General features: G+C 39.0%; 1 protein-coding gene across 2 annotated transcripts; it reads left to right on the forward strand.

Annotated features, from left to right (window-relative positions):
* The first annotated feature begins 3,020 nt into the window (after positions 1-3,020).
* Positions 3,021-7,149, forward strand: zfand2a (zinc finger, AN1-type domain 2A). 2 transcript variants are annotated; one of them, XM_020627933.3, is made up of 10 exons: positions 3,021-3,220; positions 3,786-3,888; positions 3,985-4,079; positions 4,413-4,544; positions 4,629-4,780; positions 4,894-5,022; positions 5,125-5,200; positions 5,293-5,369; positions 6,552-6,682; positions 6,840-7,149. In XM_020627933.3, the coding sequence occupies exons 2-9, from the start codon at positions 3,834-3,836 to the stop codon at positions 6,661-6,663; spliced, it is 828 nt and encodes a 275-aa protein (XP_020483589.2). In that variant the 5' UTR covers positions 3,021-3,220; positions 3,786-3,833; the 3' UTR covers positions 6,664-6,682; positions 6,840-7,149. The 2 variants fall into 2 exon arrangements, with proteins under 2 accessions (XP_020483589.2, XP_020483588.2); XM_020627932.3 differs by having other exon boundaries at positions 3,022-3,220; positions 6,552-6,636.
* The last annotated feature ends 5,377 nt before the right edge of the window (positions 7,150-12,526 follow it).

Below are 12,526 nucleotides of genomic sequence, written 5' to 3' on the forward strand. Positions count from 1 at the left end.
CAAACCCTCCCTCTGGGTTTAGATTGCAGCGACGCCCTGCGAGCTAAAGATTGCAGGAAAGCAACTAAGAAGGATAATCTGGATCCATATTTCTTAAAGCTCTGTGCCCCTTTGATTGCTGAACAAATTAAAGATCTATTTAATCCGTCCATTTCTACTGAGGTTCTTCCTAAAGTCTGGAGTCCAACTGCATAAGGGTGGTGATGAAACAGATCTTAATAGCCATAGGCCAATTTCCAAAATGTCCTGTCTGACTAAGGTCTTAGAATCATTATTAAATAATCAGCTGAACGTCATTCCTCTCAAGTAATACTGTCTCGAGTCCACATCAACCTGGTTTCAGAGCTAATCTGTTGCTGCAATTATCTGTGTTACAAGTGTTGACTAAAGGAGATATGGAGCTGCTTTCTTTGTAGGTTTTAACAAATGTGTTTGTCACTGTTGAGCACTTTGGTCCTTTGGTTGGTTTTGATTCTCAGTCCTATAAATAGTTCCTGGACAACCTGTCACAGAGACAGCAATGTGTGGTTTTACAATAACCTTAAATTTCTGTGTTTTTGCCATATTCAAAGGGGGTTCCGCAATGTTCAATAGGGTCCTGCTTAATTTACAATCTGCTCTAATAAATTGTAAAAACCCATCTTTGTGCTGATGATACACTTCTGTGTTGCTTTGCTAACACTTTGCATTCAGCCATTGAAATCCTCCAGCAGGCTTTTGATCAATTACAACGTGCTCTGTAATCTGAAACTGGCTCTAAACACAAACAAAACCAAATACATATCATTCTCTAGAGCCCCATACATAGCAGAAAATCTACATATCACCACTTTGACAAGAACAAAAAGTATTGATACAGCCTCCGAAAACAAATATCTGTTAGGCTATCTGGTTGGATCACAAACTCAAATTACACATTGATACTCTTGCCAATAAGACCAAGACACTTTGAATTACTCTAAAAACTAACTTAATGACACATCCCGACCCAAATTTCAGAAAACTTTCAACCACTCAAATGTATTTCATAAAAAACCATGCAGTTTGGACCATCGATTACACATTACAATATGTGTTGCAGTTCCGCGGCGTGGCCAATAGAGGGCATCAAACACACACAAGTTACCGGTAAAAATTCATTTAGCTACTTTATTCAACAGAAGTCGCAGTTAGTCAGAAGATGGTGCCTAAACGAGTGGGATACTATCGTAGCTATTATTTGTGACTTGACAGGACATTATTTTCAGATCAGCATGGCGTGTAATTAAAGTTATTGATACTTTTCTCGTACACGTATCTGCAGATCTCAAACATTAATGTAAGCAGGTGTCTGAACAAGATTGTTTCAAAACACTTACCGTCTCCTGAAAGTAGGCTATTTCTAGAATCTTGAAAGCCTTATCCAAGTTTGTAGTACAAAATAATCTGTCCACTCACTGATAAAGAGAGATTTTTAACTTGTTAACACTCCAACAGGTAGCGGGCGCCATCTTTGTGGGCCGCCTTTTTTATTTTTTTATTTTTTTATTCGGAAGGCCTGACTGGTCGACACCTAAATCACAATTCCAATCCAATTCTTCACCTTAAAGCGTAAGGACACCCTCACTGACTAACATTACATTACGTTTTAGCCAACTGTCTTTTCAAGTGTCATTAATTGTTGCAATGACCATTAACTTTGCTGTGGACATAGCATAGACTGCAAATATTAGTATTAGGCCTATTAGTCAGAGAAGATTACACTGTTTCAAATTCAAGAAATGAACATGCCATAGTGTTTTGTTACATTTCGTAACATTTAGGTACAAAAATTAAATAAAAATCAAGTTTAGAAGTCAAGAACTATATTCCCATATGTTCGTATCGCTCGTCCTTCTACTCAGACGTCGTGCAGCACTTCACCAGCTTCCACAGAGACTCTCGCTTCCTGCTGTGCGTGTTCTGTCTGAAGGTGACTAGAAACCCCACCAGCTACCAGTTTAACCGTTGGATTAATTGATTTTTAATGCATCCACTCACTCACAGTGGCAGTTAGAAATGTTCATAAAATTCAGTAAATTTATTAGTCATTGTTACCAGTTTAACCGTTTTAGGGAAGGTAGGGAAGATGTGTGTGTGTGTGTCTGTGTCTGTGTGTCTGTGTGTGTAGGCTACAGCTGGGGAGCGTGCTTTTTTATTCTTATTTCCATGCACCGACACTTTGGAACAGTTTACCTCTGCACATCGTGCTTGTGCTTGTGCTGCTTGTGCTGCTTGTGCTGCTTGTGCTGCTTGTGCTGCTTGTGCTGCTTGTGCTGCTTGTGCTGCTTGTGCTGCTTGTGCTGCTTGTGCTGCTTGTGCTGCTTGTGCTGCTTGTGCTGCTTGTGCTGCTTGTGCTGCTTGTGCTGCTTGTGCTGCTTGTGCTGCTTGTGCTGCTTGTGCTGCTTGTGCTGCTTGTGCTGCTTGTGCTGCTTGTGCTGCTTGTGCTTATAACAAAATCACAGTTGTAAGCGCCGACTGTCCACTTAAGGTTGTACAAGAACCTTGAATGTCTCTGTTTTTGCCATATTCAAAGAGGGTTCCGCAATGTTCAATATGGGTCCTGTTTAATTTACAATCTGCTCTAATAAATTGTAACACCCATCTTTGTGCTGATGATACACTTCTGTGTTGCTTTGCTAACACTTTGCATTCAGCCATTGAAATCCTCCAGCAGGCTTTTGATCAATTACAACGTGCTCTGTAATCTGAAACTGGCTCTAAACACAAACAAAACCAAATATATATCATTCTCTAGAGCCCCATACATAGCAGAAAATCTACATATCACCACTTTGACGGGAACAAAAACTCTCCACTTAAGGACAATAATATAGCCTACAATGATTAACAAGTATGGATCATTCCAGAAAATCTGGATCATTCCAGACTTCACCTGTCCTTTCCACAGACCACACCCGCAGCAGCGTATGACGTCGTCGAATGACGTTGAAGTCGCGGAGCAGCGTGACGTGCTGACGTGACGTGCCTGACGCATCAAAACTAGATGAAAACAGACAGCTCAGGCAGAGGCGAACAGACGGCTGTGCTTCAGGAGCTGTGCTTAAACATCTGTCTGAAAGGCACGAAAATACCGACTTCTACCTGGATGATTCATGACAACAGTGTTGAGTCGTACTCTTGCACCACAGGCTGACAAGAAAGCGGAGTTTGGTGTGTTTATATGATAAACAAGGTTAAGGTAAGCTGTCAGATTCAACTAGCCACCCTAGCATTATCAGCTAACATTATCAAACCTACAGCTACGTTAACTGTGATTTTGGTACGTACCATTATGTAAAGTGTGTTGTCATAATCGTTAACGTAGTTTCTGCCTGTTGTTTTCTCGTGTCCGGGCTTTACGATCCTAAGCTACGTGAGGCGTAGTTATGTAACCAACTACACTCCTACATGTTAGCCTAGCATAGCTAACGGGGGCTAGCAATTTAGCAGTGGAGAGTCTCATGTTTTATGTAAATGTAAACTTCACACTTTTTTGGGGGGGGTGGGGGGGACAGAGAATACCTGTAAAAATCAAAGCCAGGTTTAAATCCAGTTAGAACAATTAAATACAATTAAGATTTGTGTGTTGATACGGTTTTAACACCAAGCTTAAGTATTTCTTAAAAGTCATGATGACTTGACTTTAATGTTAGCTTTACTAGCAGGCAATGAGTCAGTCCACCCTTCCTGTGTGTTTACATAGTATTAACAGAAGCTGTCAGTGCTTTGCTTTAAACACTAAACATTGTTTTTTTTCTTTTCAGGTTTAAACACTGTCAGCTGGAGAGCTTCTTTTTTTTTTTTTTTCTGCCATGGAGTTTCCAGATTTAGGAGAGCACTGCTCTGAGAAGACCTGCAAACGTTTAGGTGAGTAACTATCAGCCAAGGATGACAACGTCCTGTTTACTAATCCTAAAAGGTAAGATCTGAACCACGTGTTTAAAATCGTACTTGGTATTACAGATTTTCTTCCCATGAAATGCGACGCCTGTCGAGAGATTTTCTGCAAGGACCACATAACCTACGCAAATCACAAGTGCATGTCCTCCTACCAAAAGGTAATTTATAACTCTCTTTAGTACAACTTTTATTTATTTTTTTAATCTATTTATTTCATGGACTCCAATGAAAAGTAAAATGGCAAGCAAGGCTGTGACATTATAACCTTTCAGTTTATTCTGTGCCGAGATGTGCTGTCAACAAAAGAATTAACAGATCAAAAAAATGAATGAGCGATGTAACTCCCCTTAACACCTTTTTACTTTTCTCTCTACTGGAAAAGTCAGAGCTCAAACCAGTGGAGACTGTTACATATGTAATATAGAATGCACTATGCGATCACCTGTAACCCTGTGAGTGTGTCATGTATTTTATTTGATGTTCCCTTGTAGGATGTCCAGGTTCCAGTCTGTCCTTTATGCAACATTCCCATTCCCATCAAGAGAGGAGAAATGCCCGACATTAAAGTCGGTGAACACATCGATAGTGATTGTAAATCAGACCCTGCGCAGAGGAAGAGAAAGGTACGTTTTAAACATAGTCTTTATAGCTTCTTAATGAGTTTAAACATCTAACGTAAAACATTTTTTTTTTTCTCTCTATTTCAGATTTTTACCAATAAATGTTCGAAAGGAGGCTGTAAGCAGAAGGAAATGATGCGTGTGACTTGCGATCAGTGTCATTTAAATTACTGTCTTAAACACCGGCACCCACTAGACCATGATTGTAATACAGATGTGAAACCTCGGTCCAAATCAGGGTAAGTGCAGCCACACTACGCCTTCAAAGTCAAATGTATTAATGTATGCCTTCAGATACTGTTCTTTCATCTAAAATGTCAGACTAAGAGTTGGTTTATTTTTCTTGTGTTAGACATGCTGCTGCATTGAGAGCCCAAGCTGCTTCCTCCTCCTCTGCCTCTGGTTCTAGTTCATCTGCTTCAGGACACTCTCGACCTGTTTCTAATGGCATCAGTACAAATAGCAGAAGCCACAGCAGTGGGCAAGTATTTCCTCTTGATTGATTTTAATTGGCTTGTATGATTGGTTTCAGAGACACCTAAAATAATAATTATCTCCTTTTTCTGTCCTTGGTTTTTCTTAGCTCTGTCCCGCGGATCCCTACTTCTGTATCCGCACAGAATGTAATCCCGTCATCAGCATCATTTCAGGCAGGCTTGGTATGTGTCCTTGTGATTTACATGTGACCACATGATTAAAGAAAATCAAATACGGGCGAAACGTAAACATGGGTGTGGTGCTGTCATTGCAGACGGAGGAGCAGGCTTTACAAAGGGCTCTGGAGATGTCTCTGGCTGATTCCAGGCCGACCGTTCAGCCGGCCCTTAGGTAAGTGAACGTCATTGAAACCCATAATCCCGGAAATATCCTATTATCAGCTCGACATGACTATGTCTAGCACACTAATATCAGTGTTCTGCTGTTAGGAGTGGAAGTCTTTGTTCCTGTCACTGACACTCAGCTTATTGCTGATCAGTGGAGGGAATGTTGAGTGTGGCTCATTTTTCTAAACAATCTTTCATTTTTTGAGTTTATTATTTTTCAATATAAATAACGATGAATAGTTATTCAGAAAGGGAAAACTTCAAAAGTACGAGAGATTTTCTTCTTTTTTTTTGACAGGAACCAAAAGAAATACAGATGATGGTCATTGAGCTGTCAAAGTTGACTCTCCACATGAAAACATCAGTAATTTATTAAGAATCATGCATTAAATTAGTTTCCAGGGGATTGAGGAAACAGTCTTAATGACTTCAAGCAGGAGACGTATTGTAAAGGGCATTCTTTCAAAAAAGGACACTTAAACCTGCAATCTCATCCCACTCCCCAGCTTCAGTCTTCAGTCAGAGAAATACATTTTTATTTGCTATAAATGTTGTGGGGGGAGACCTCCAGACCCTTCCGACGGTGCCTAACTGTCAACTATCAGCAATTATTTAACTATTTCATGTATTGACCAACAGGTTGTTTCTGAAGACTAAGTCATTCTATTCTGAAGTTATCAGGACAGTTTTTGTGCATTTCAAAAACATTATAGAGGGAAATCAGTAACTTGAAAGTCTTTAAGATCAGTATGAAAAAGAATCGTGATGAGATCGGGATCCTGACATAAAGAGAAGAAAAAAGTGATTTATTCATCCCCTACTATTTTCTATAATGACACACGGATAGATAGTTTGATCCTGGAGACTAACAAAGAAGGACATGGCTGTACTTGTTTATATTAAATGTTAGATGTAATTCATATGAACAGGGTTCGTAGTAACAGGGTGTTACTAATAAGCATGTTTACATGAGCAGAGAGTATAAATAACAAAGATGACATGGAAACAAAACAGGAAGTTTTAATGAACTTCAATTTGTCCCTATCTTTATATAAATGTATCTGTTTGTACAGTTCACATTGTCATCAGCTGTCATTAGAGGTGACGTAAAAGACCAATGAGGCGGCTCTGTAAATGGATTGTGTTTCACAGGTTTTAACTGTTTGTTTGTTTGTGTGGGTCTCAGCCCTCAGGAGCAGGAGGATCTGGCTCTGGCTCAGGCCCTCGCTGCGAGTGAAGAAGAGTTCAGACGTCAGCAGCAGAGACAACAGGTACCCGGAAAGCTTAGCCGTCAGTAGCATGCTAACAGGAACGCATGTAGGTACACTGTTGTCCTGGCAACCCATTCTCCTTTTAGACTTTATTTCTCGGCAACAGATGAAATACTGTTGCCGAGAAATACTCAATACGTGATACATTGTAACCAGTGTGTGAAACTGTCTTTGTTTCTTACTGTGTTTTTCCTTCTGTTTAGGGGAGGGAGTCCAAACAGTCCAACTGCAGCCTTTCTTAAGCCCCGCCCACCTTCTCGACTCCCAAGTTGTGCTCATAATTTACTAGAAACAGCACATCTGGGATGAATCTCTCCGGGATCAATGATTGTTTAATGAAGTTTCAATTAAGTCTGTGAAGTTTGCTCGCCTTGGACCATATAAGCACATACTCTCCCAGCAGGATCTGTCATTTTTACTAATGATTCGCTCTGTACATATTTTATAAGCTTACCATTATGACAGCATTATATTAGCATATATGAATATTGAATAAATTATTTGAAAGACGCACCCTGAAATCTGAGGCACTCCATTCATTCACATATGAAGTCACAGTGAACACTGACACTCTGCATGATGAGACCTGTTGTTTAGTCGAATTAGCAAATCTGCTTTAGATGAAGTGGATACATTAAATTAGACATTACATTAACCCTTGAAGCGGCACTCTAAACATGGCGCTAACACTACTATTGCTTGGCTAATCAGACGTTTCCTACACTACGATGGCCTGACCAATCCTCTGCAGACGCTGCCCCCTTAAGTCCCTAGACAGTTGGAAAGTACATAACCCCTAGCAGGGTCTTTCATCTACCCCAGGTCTACACTTTTACCCGGGAAGATTTGGTCAAAACTCACAAGTTCTTCCAAAGGACCATATTTTTGGGGGATAGTTCCTCCAGTAGAAACAGGGGCTTTAGTAATTCATCTGTATAGCAGTGCTAATGCTAACAGAGCTCAGCACTGGGCGACAGTTCAGGGAAGAGATTTACACTTAAAATACAAAATCTGTGTGTGTGATGATCAAATGAATCTGAAGCTGAAAACACAAAATCATGTTTACATGTTTAGCCTGTAAATGAATGTCTATTTTTCTATATCTATTTTGCCTCTTAGAAAGTTATTAATGATGAACGGCTCAGGACTGAAATAATGAAAATGAGAAGGCACAACTTTAGCTTTTTCATGCAGCCTGATGGAGGAGTTTTAGTCAAAATGATGCCTAAAAGTGGATGATTATTTGAGTAAGGTCAGTCTTACAAAATTGGAAAACTGTGTTATGAGAATTGAAACAATTCCCTGATAAGCCAAATGACAACAATCTTTTATGAAGAAAACAAGTGTTGGCTTTGATTTTTAAAATGTAAGGGTTTTCTTCATGTTTTAATATCTGAATGAAATCATTTTGAGCAAATGAAATGAATAATGAAAGATTGGCAACACTTTTTAATGGGTGTTTACATTTTCAATCAGTCTTTATTTGTGTAGTGCCTATTCATGACAAATGTTATCTCAAGACACAGCAGGTAAAATACCTTACTCTTTGTTATTTAATATTACAAAAGAGCAGGTAAAAAGACCTTACTCATTGTTATGTCACTAAGACCCAATGCTAATCCATCATAAGCACATCACTTAGCAACATTTAGCAAGTGACAGTGGCAAGAAAAAACGTCCTTTATGGAGGCAGATATGTCTGTTCAGACTCATGATGAACAGCCATGTGATGAAACTGCACCGGGCTTGAAACATGGGATAGAGGGAGATGAAATAAGATGCAGGCAGAAGGAAAGGGACATGGAGAGATAAATTGGTAATGCACTTGTTGCAGTAAGAGTCATTCGGGGTTTGAACAGCAGAGGGCAGTAAGACTTCATGTTGAATCTTTCATGGCATGCAGGCTTCCATGTTTTTGTCACAGCTGTTTGTTAGAAAGACCACTACTATTTCTTTGTAATCATTTTTAAGTCTTATTGTGCTTTAAAAAAAAAAAAAAAGAAAAGTCATGTACAATCTGCTGCATTTGTTCCAACATCGACCTTTCTTTCAAATATGATGAGGTGAGAAAATGTCAAGGTCCACCGACAATGCCGGCTGTGAAATTATCTGTGGGGATGCTGAGTGTTTTGACAAATGATTGTGACACCAACGGACCAAAACCATTTACATAATGATATTTAATGAGCTCAGATGGAGGGCAGGCAGCTGCTGACGCAACTCTTCAGCCTGCTGCAGGGTAAAGCGTGAGTCACAAAATAATCAAATCTATACCTCTGTTTGTTTCTAGAATAGTTGTCATCGCTGCAGAGTGACAGCATGTTGTTCTTTCAGAGCTCATTGAAAGTATTCAGAGCAGGCCTTAGCCTATACTGCTGAACATAATGACGCATCATCAGAGCTTCTGCTCGGTTGTGGCATCTTGCGGCAGGAATTTGCATACTCATGCAGAAAGTAATTTTCTTCAAAAAGCTTCACAAAGAATATAGAGGTAATTTTATGGCCCCTTTAGTTGAAGAAATGTGAATTAATGTAAATGATCTGCTCATTTTAACACGGGTAATCATAAGAGATTAAAGGAGATATTACTGTATCTTACTGCACTGTGATGCATGCATATAAATACACTGAGCGTCTTGTCTGAGTAATCACTACGCTCTGTGTTTAAGGAGGGCAGTGACAAATGAGAAGAGCATCAATAACTTAAATGTAATATAGATTTTCTTTTTTGTTAGCTATCTGTGTTTTCCTGACCAGTTGCATTTTTTAAAAATGTATTCACAAAAATCAAAGCATATAAACCGGGCACATTCCCAATAACAAGTCATGTCAGAAATATAGGGGAAGAATAATAGGCCTACTGCTGCTGATTGTTTATTCAGGTAAACATGTGCACTAAATGTCATTAGTCCTTTAAAGCAGATATGACTTTTAGCCTTCCTCTTCTTGTATGACACAAACTGAAGGTTAGAGGGTTTAAAAGATCAACATAGAGACATCTATTTAAATTCAGACACTCTGACACTCACCTTTTACAAAAAAGGTCATTTTCTTTTTTTCCCGGGTTAAGAAAACATTCAACCTCTGACACGTTTGAAGCAGTATCTTTTCTCCTATACGTGGCCCTCTTGTCACTGAAGATTTTAGTCGAGGTGGTGATGATGGAGCTTGTTCAGGCCGCTGTCTCTGATGCACCTGAGCCCAGCGACACAGCGGCACCCACTCAGTGAGCCAAACAAGTGTCTTGTTATTGTCCGTGATGAATGAGGGACCTTGATCCCCTTAGTGGGAGCTTGACTCAGCTTCCTTTGAGGCATTTTCACTGATGACATGCTCTATTGAGGAGAAATTGAGTCATTTTCTAAATGAAAGGCAGTAATTGTCGCAGTGGGGAGAAAATGATCCAGTACTGCTGACCATGAAATTTGTCCATGAATGAAATTAATGTAGTCAGTTATTATTTTCAACAGGGGTCTTGTACTTAAAAAGTGGTTTATTATTCACCTCAGTTCAAGCTTTGAATTGTGATCTTTTATTGGTATATTAGAAGAACAAATTTTGGGATTTTTTGTATTCATTACACAAACCTCCTTGAATTGTTGTAGAAACGTTTTGATACCGCAGTGTGACTGAGAACTTGCTAAATTCAAGCTACAAAATTGGCAAAATCCTATTTTAGGATCACTGGATGTTATAAGTGTTCAAAAGCCCCTGCTATATGTAGAATGTGAGCCTCCATATGGTTACAGTTTCATGTTGTGCAACAGGTGTATGTGTTAACTCAAAAGTGTAGTCTCGTTTCCCAGCTGGTATTTTGATGAGCCGAAGAGCATAACACAAAATACAGCAGCAATTTTCTGGTATCACAGGTGTGATTCCGCAGCATGATAACAGGAGAGTGGAGCAGGATGTGCCTCACTCGGCCTCTCTGCAAAAGGAAAAAAAAAAAATCTTGAAGAAGCAGAAACCTGAGGAGTCTTATTAAGATCAAAATACAGAAGTAGTTTTCATACATACAACTAAAATGCACATTTTAACGAGACGCTTACTATGTAAATGCAACAATGTAAGTAAGAGAGAGGGACACATTCATGTAGCAGTTGAGTGAATGTGTAGTTACTCCTCAGCTCAAAATGCATCATTTTAGCTTGAAAAGTCCAAGTGTTGGCAGAAAAAGTTTAAAATAGACACAAATTTTTTTTGTCAATCTTACATAATGTGAGGAGATTGGGTACTTTACAAAGACCAAGAAGTCACATGTTCAAAGCATTTCACAGAAAACTCTTACGTTTTAATGTAGCATAATAGCTCTGCCTCACCGGATGATCTTCCATAAAGTGAATATAGACATTTTCTGCTTCTGTTCAAAGAATCGCAGTTCCATGTATGTCTTTGGATACAATTATGGTTGAGCATAATTATATCCATAATAAAAGTGGAAGCCAGAGGCTGTGTAAGAGCTCTGCAGCTCAAAAGGTATGATTAAGGTTTAAGTATACTTGACACCCATGGGGGAATGGAAGTAGGACAGACTAGTCAGGGAAATCTCTCATTGAGTGTAATCCTTTATAATTCTAGTAGGTTGAGTCATCAACAGATAAGTGGTGTACAATCATAACAAATCAGACTCTGGTGCACTGTCAAATCTGCTTGTAGGTACATAGAAGAGCGCAAAGTGCTAAAGTAAACAGCCTTTACTTCAATGAGATTGAATTAATCCATTTAATTTATCTATTATCAAAGTCTATGAGGATGAGTTAAGGAGCTAAGGTCGTCATCATCATCTGCCAACTTCAATAAAGTGAAGGTTGATTGAATCATTACAGTTTTGATATGTTAAGACATTGTGTTTGATTTATATAAAAGTTTTAGTCCTCAAACATATGAAGTCCAGATTTAGAATTTATATTTGTTCCATGGATCCTTACTTCGAAATCAGACCTCTTATTTCTAGCTGAACAATAGCGCTAGATATTGGTGGTAACTAGTGTTACAGTCAAGACCACACTGACCAAGATCAAGACAATCCTGAGACCAGAGGGCTCAGAGAGCAAGAGAACCAAGACACTTAGGGATCCAGAGCGAGTCAAGACCAAGACCAAGGCAGGGCGAGACTGAGACGATAAATATCAATGAAAAGTAATCGTCTTGTGTGCAGGGGGATTGTCACTCACTTAGACCGTAACACTGGGAAGGTTGCGGCCATAACCGGGGGTTAAAAATCTAATTATGAATGAATCGAAGTTATTTGTTCTTTAAGAAGGGCGTGTTATCCTTCTTATTACAGTAATAACCTGGAAAAATAGCCTGTCAGTGGTGGTCTTGACCAGACTTGATTTAAAATCTGGAGTCCACCCAGTCTGAGACCAAGGCAAGACTGAATAAAAATTTGTTTTTGATTCCAAGACGAGACTCTGATTTTGTGTATTACAACACACTTACAACAACTTTCTTTTAGCCTTAGCTAACTTACCTATTGAAACATGCATAGCTTTTTGTAGTTTTTGTCAAAAATACAAACTAATTATCTCTTTATTGTCTGCTGCTGACTTGTTTGTACCAAAAACATTTAAAAGGGTCTTAAAAATACAATGATGGCTACATGATGATTACAGAAGATAGAAAAACCTCAGGACATCCTCAAGATAAAAATATCCAAATAACAGAACATCGATTCCTTAGTAATACATTAGTCAGTGCTTTCATACTGTCAGTTCCAAACCACCTCTAAATATACCCTGGCATCACGCGTAAAACACTGATTTGATATTGTCCCACAATAGTAGATTAGTAGCACACTTTGTGTCTCTTCCCATTAGTATAAAAACAAAAAGTGCATTGGTTTTTTGCTTACTTAAGGGCAAATACGGTACATAAGAAACACTGTAGA

This window comes from Labrus bergylta, chromosome 16, assembly GCF_963930695.1.
Source record: "Labrus bergylta chromosome 16, fLabBer1.1, whole genome shotgun sequence".
Taxonomy (NCBI): Eukaryota; Metazoa; Chordata; class Actinopteri; order Labriformes; family Labridae; genus Labrus; species Labrus bergylta.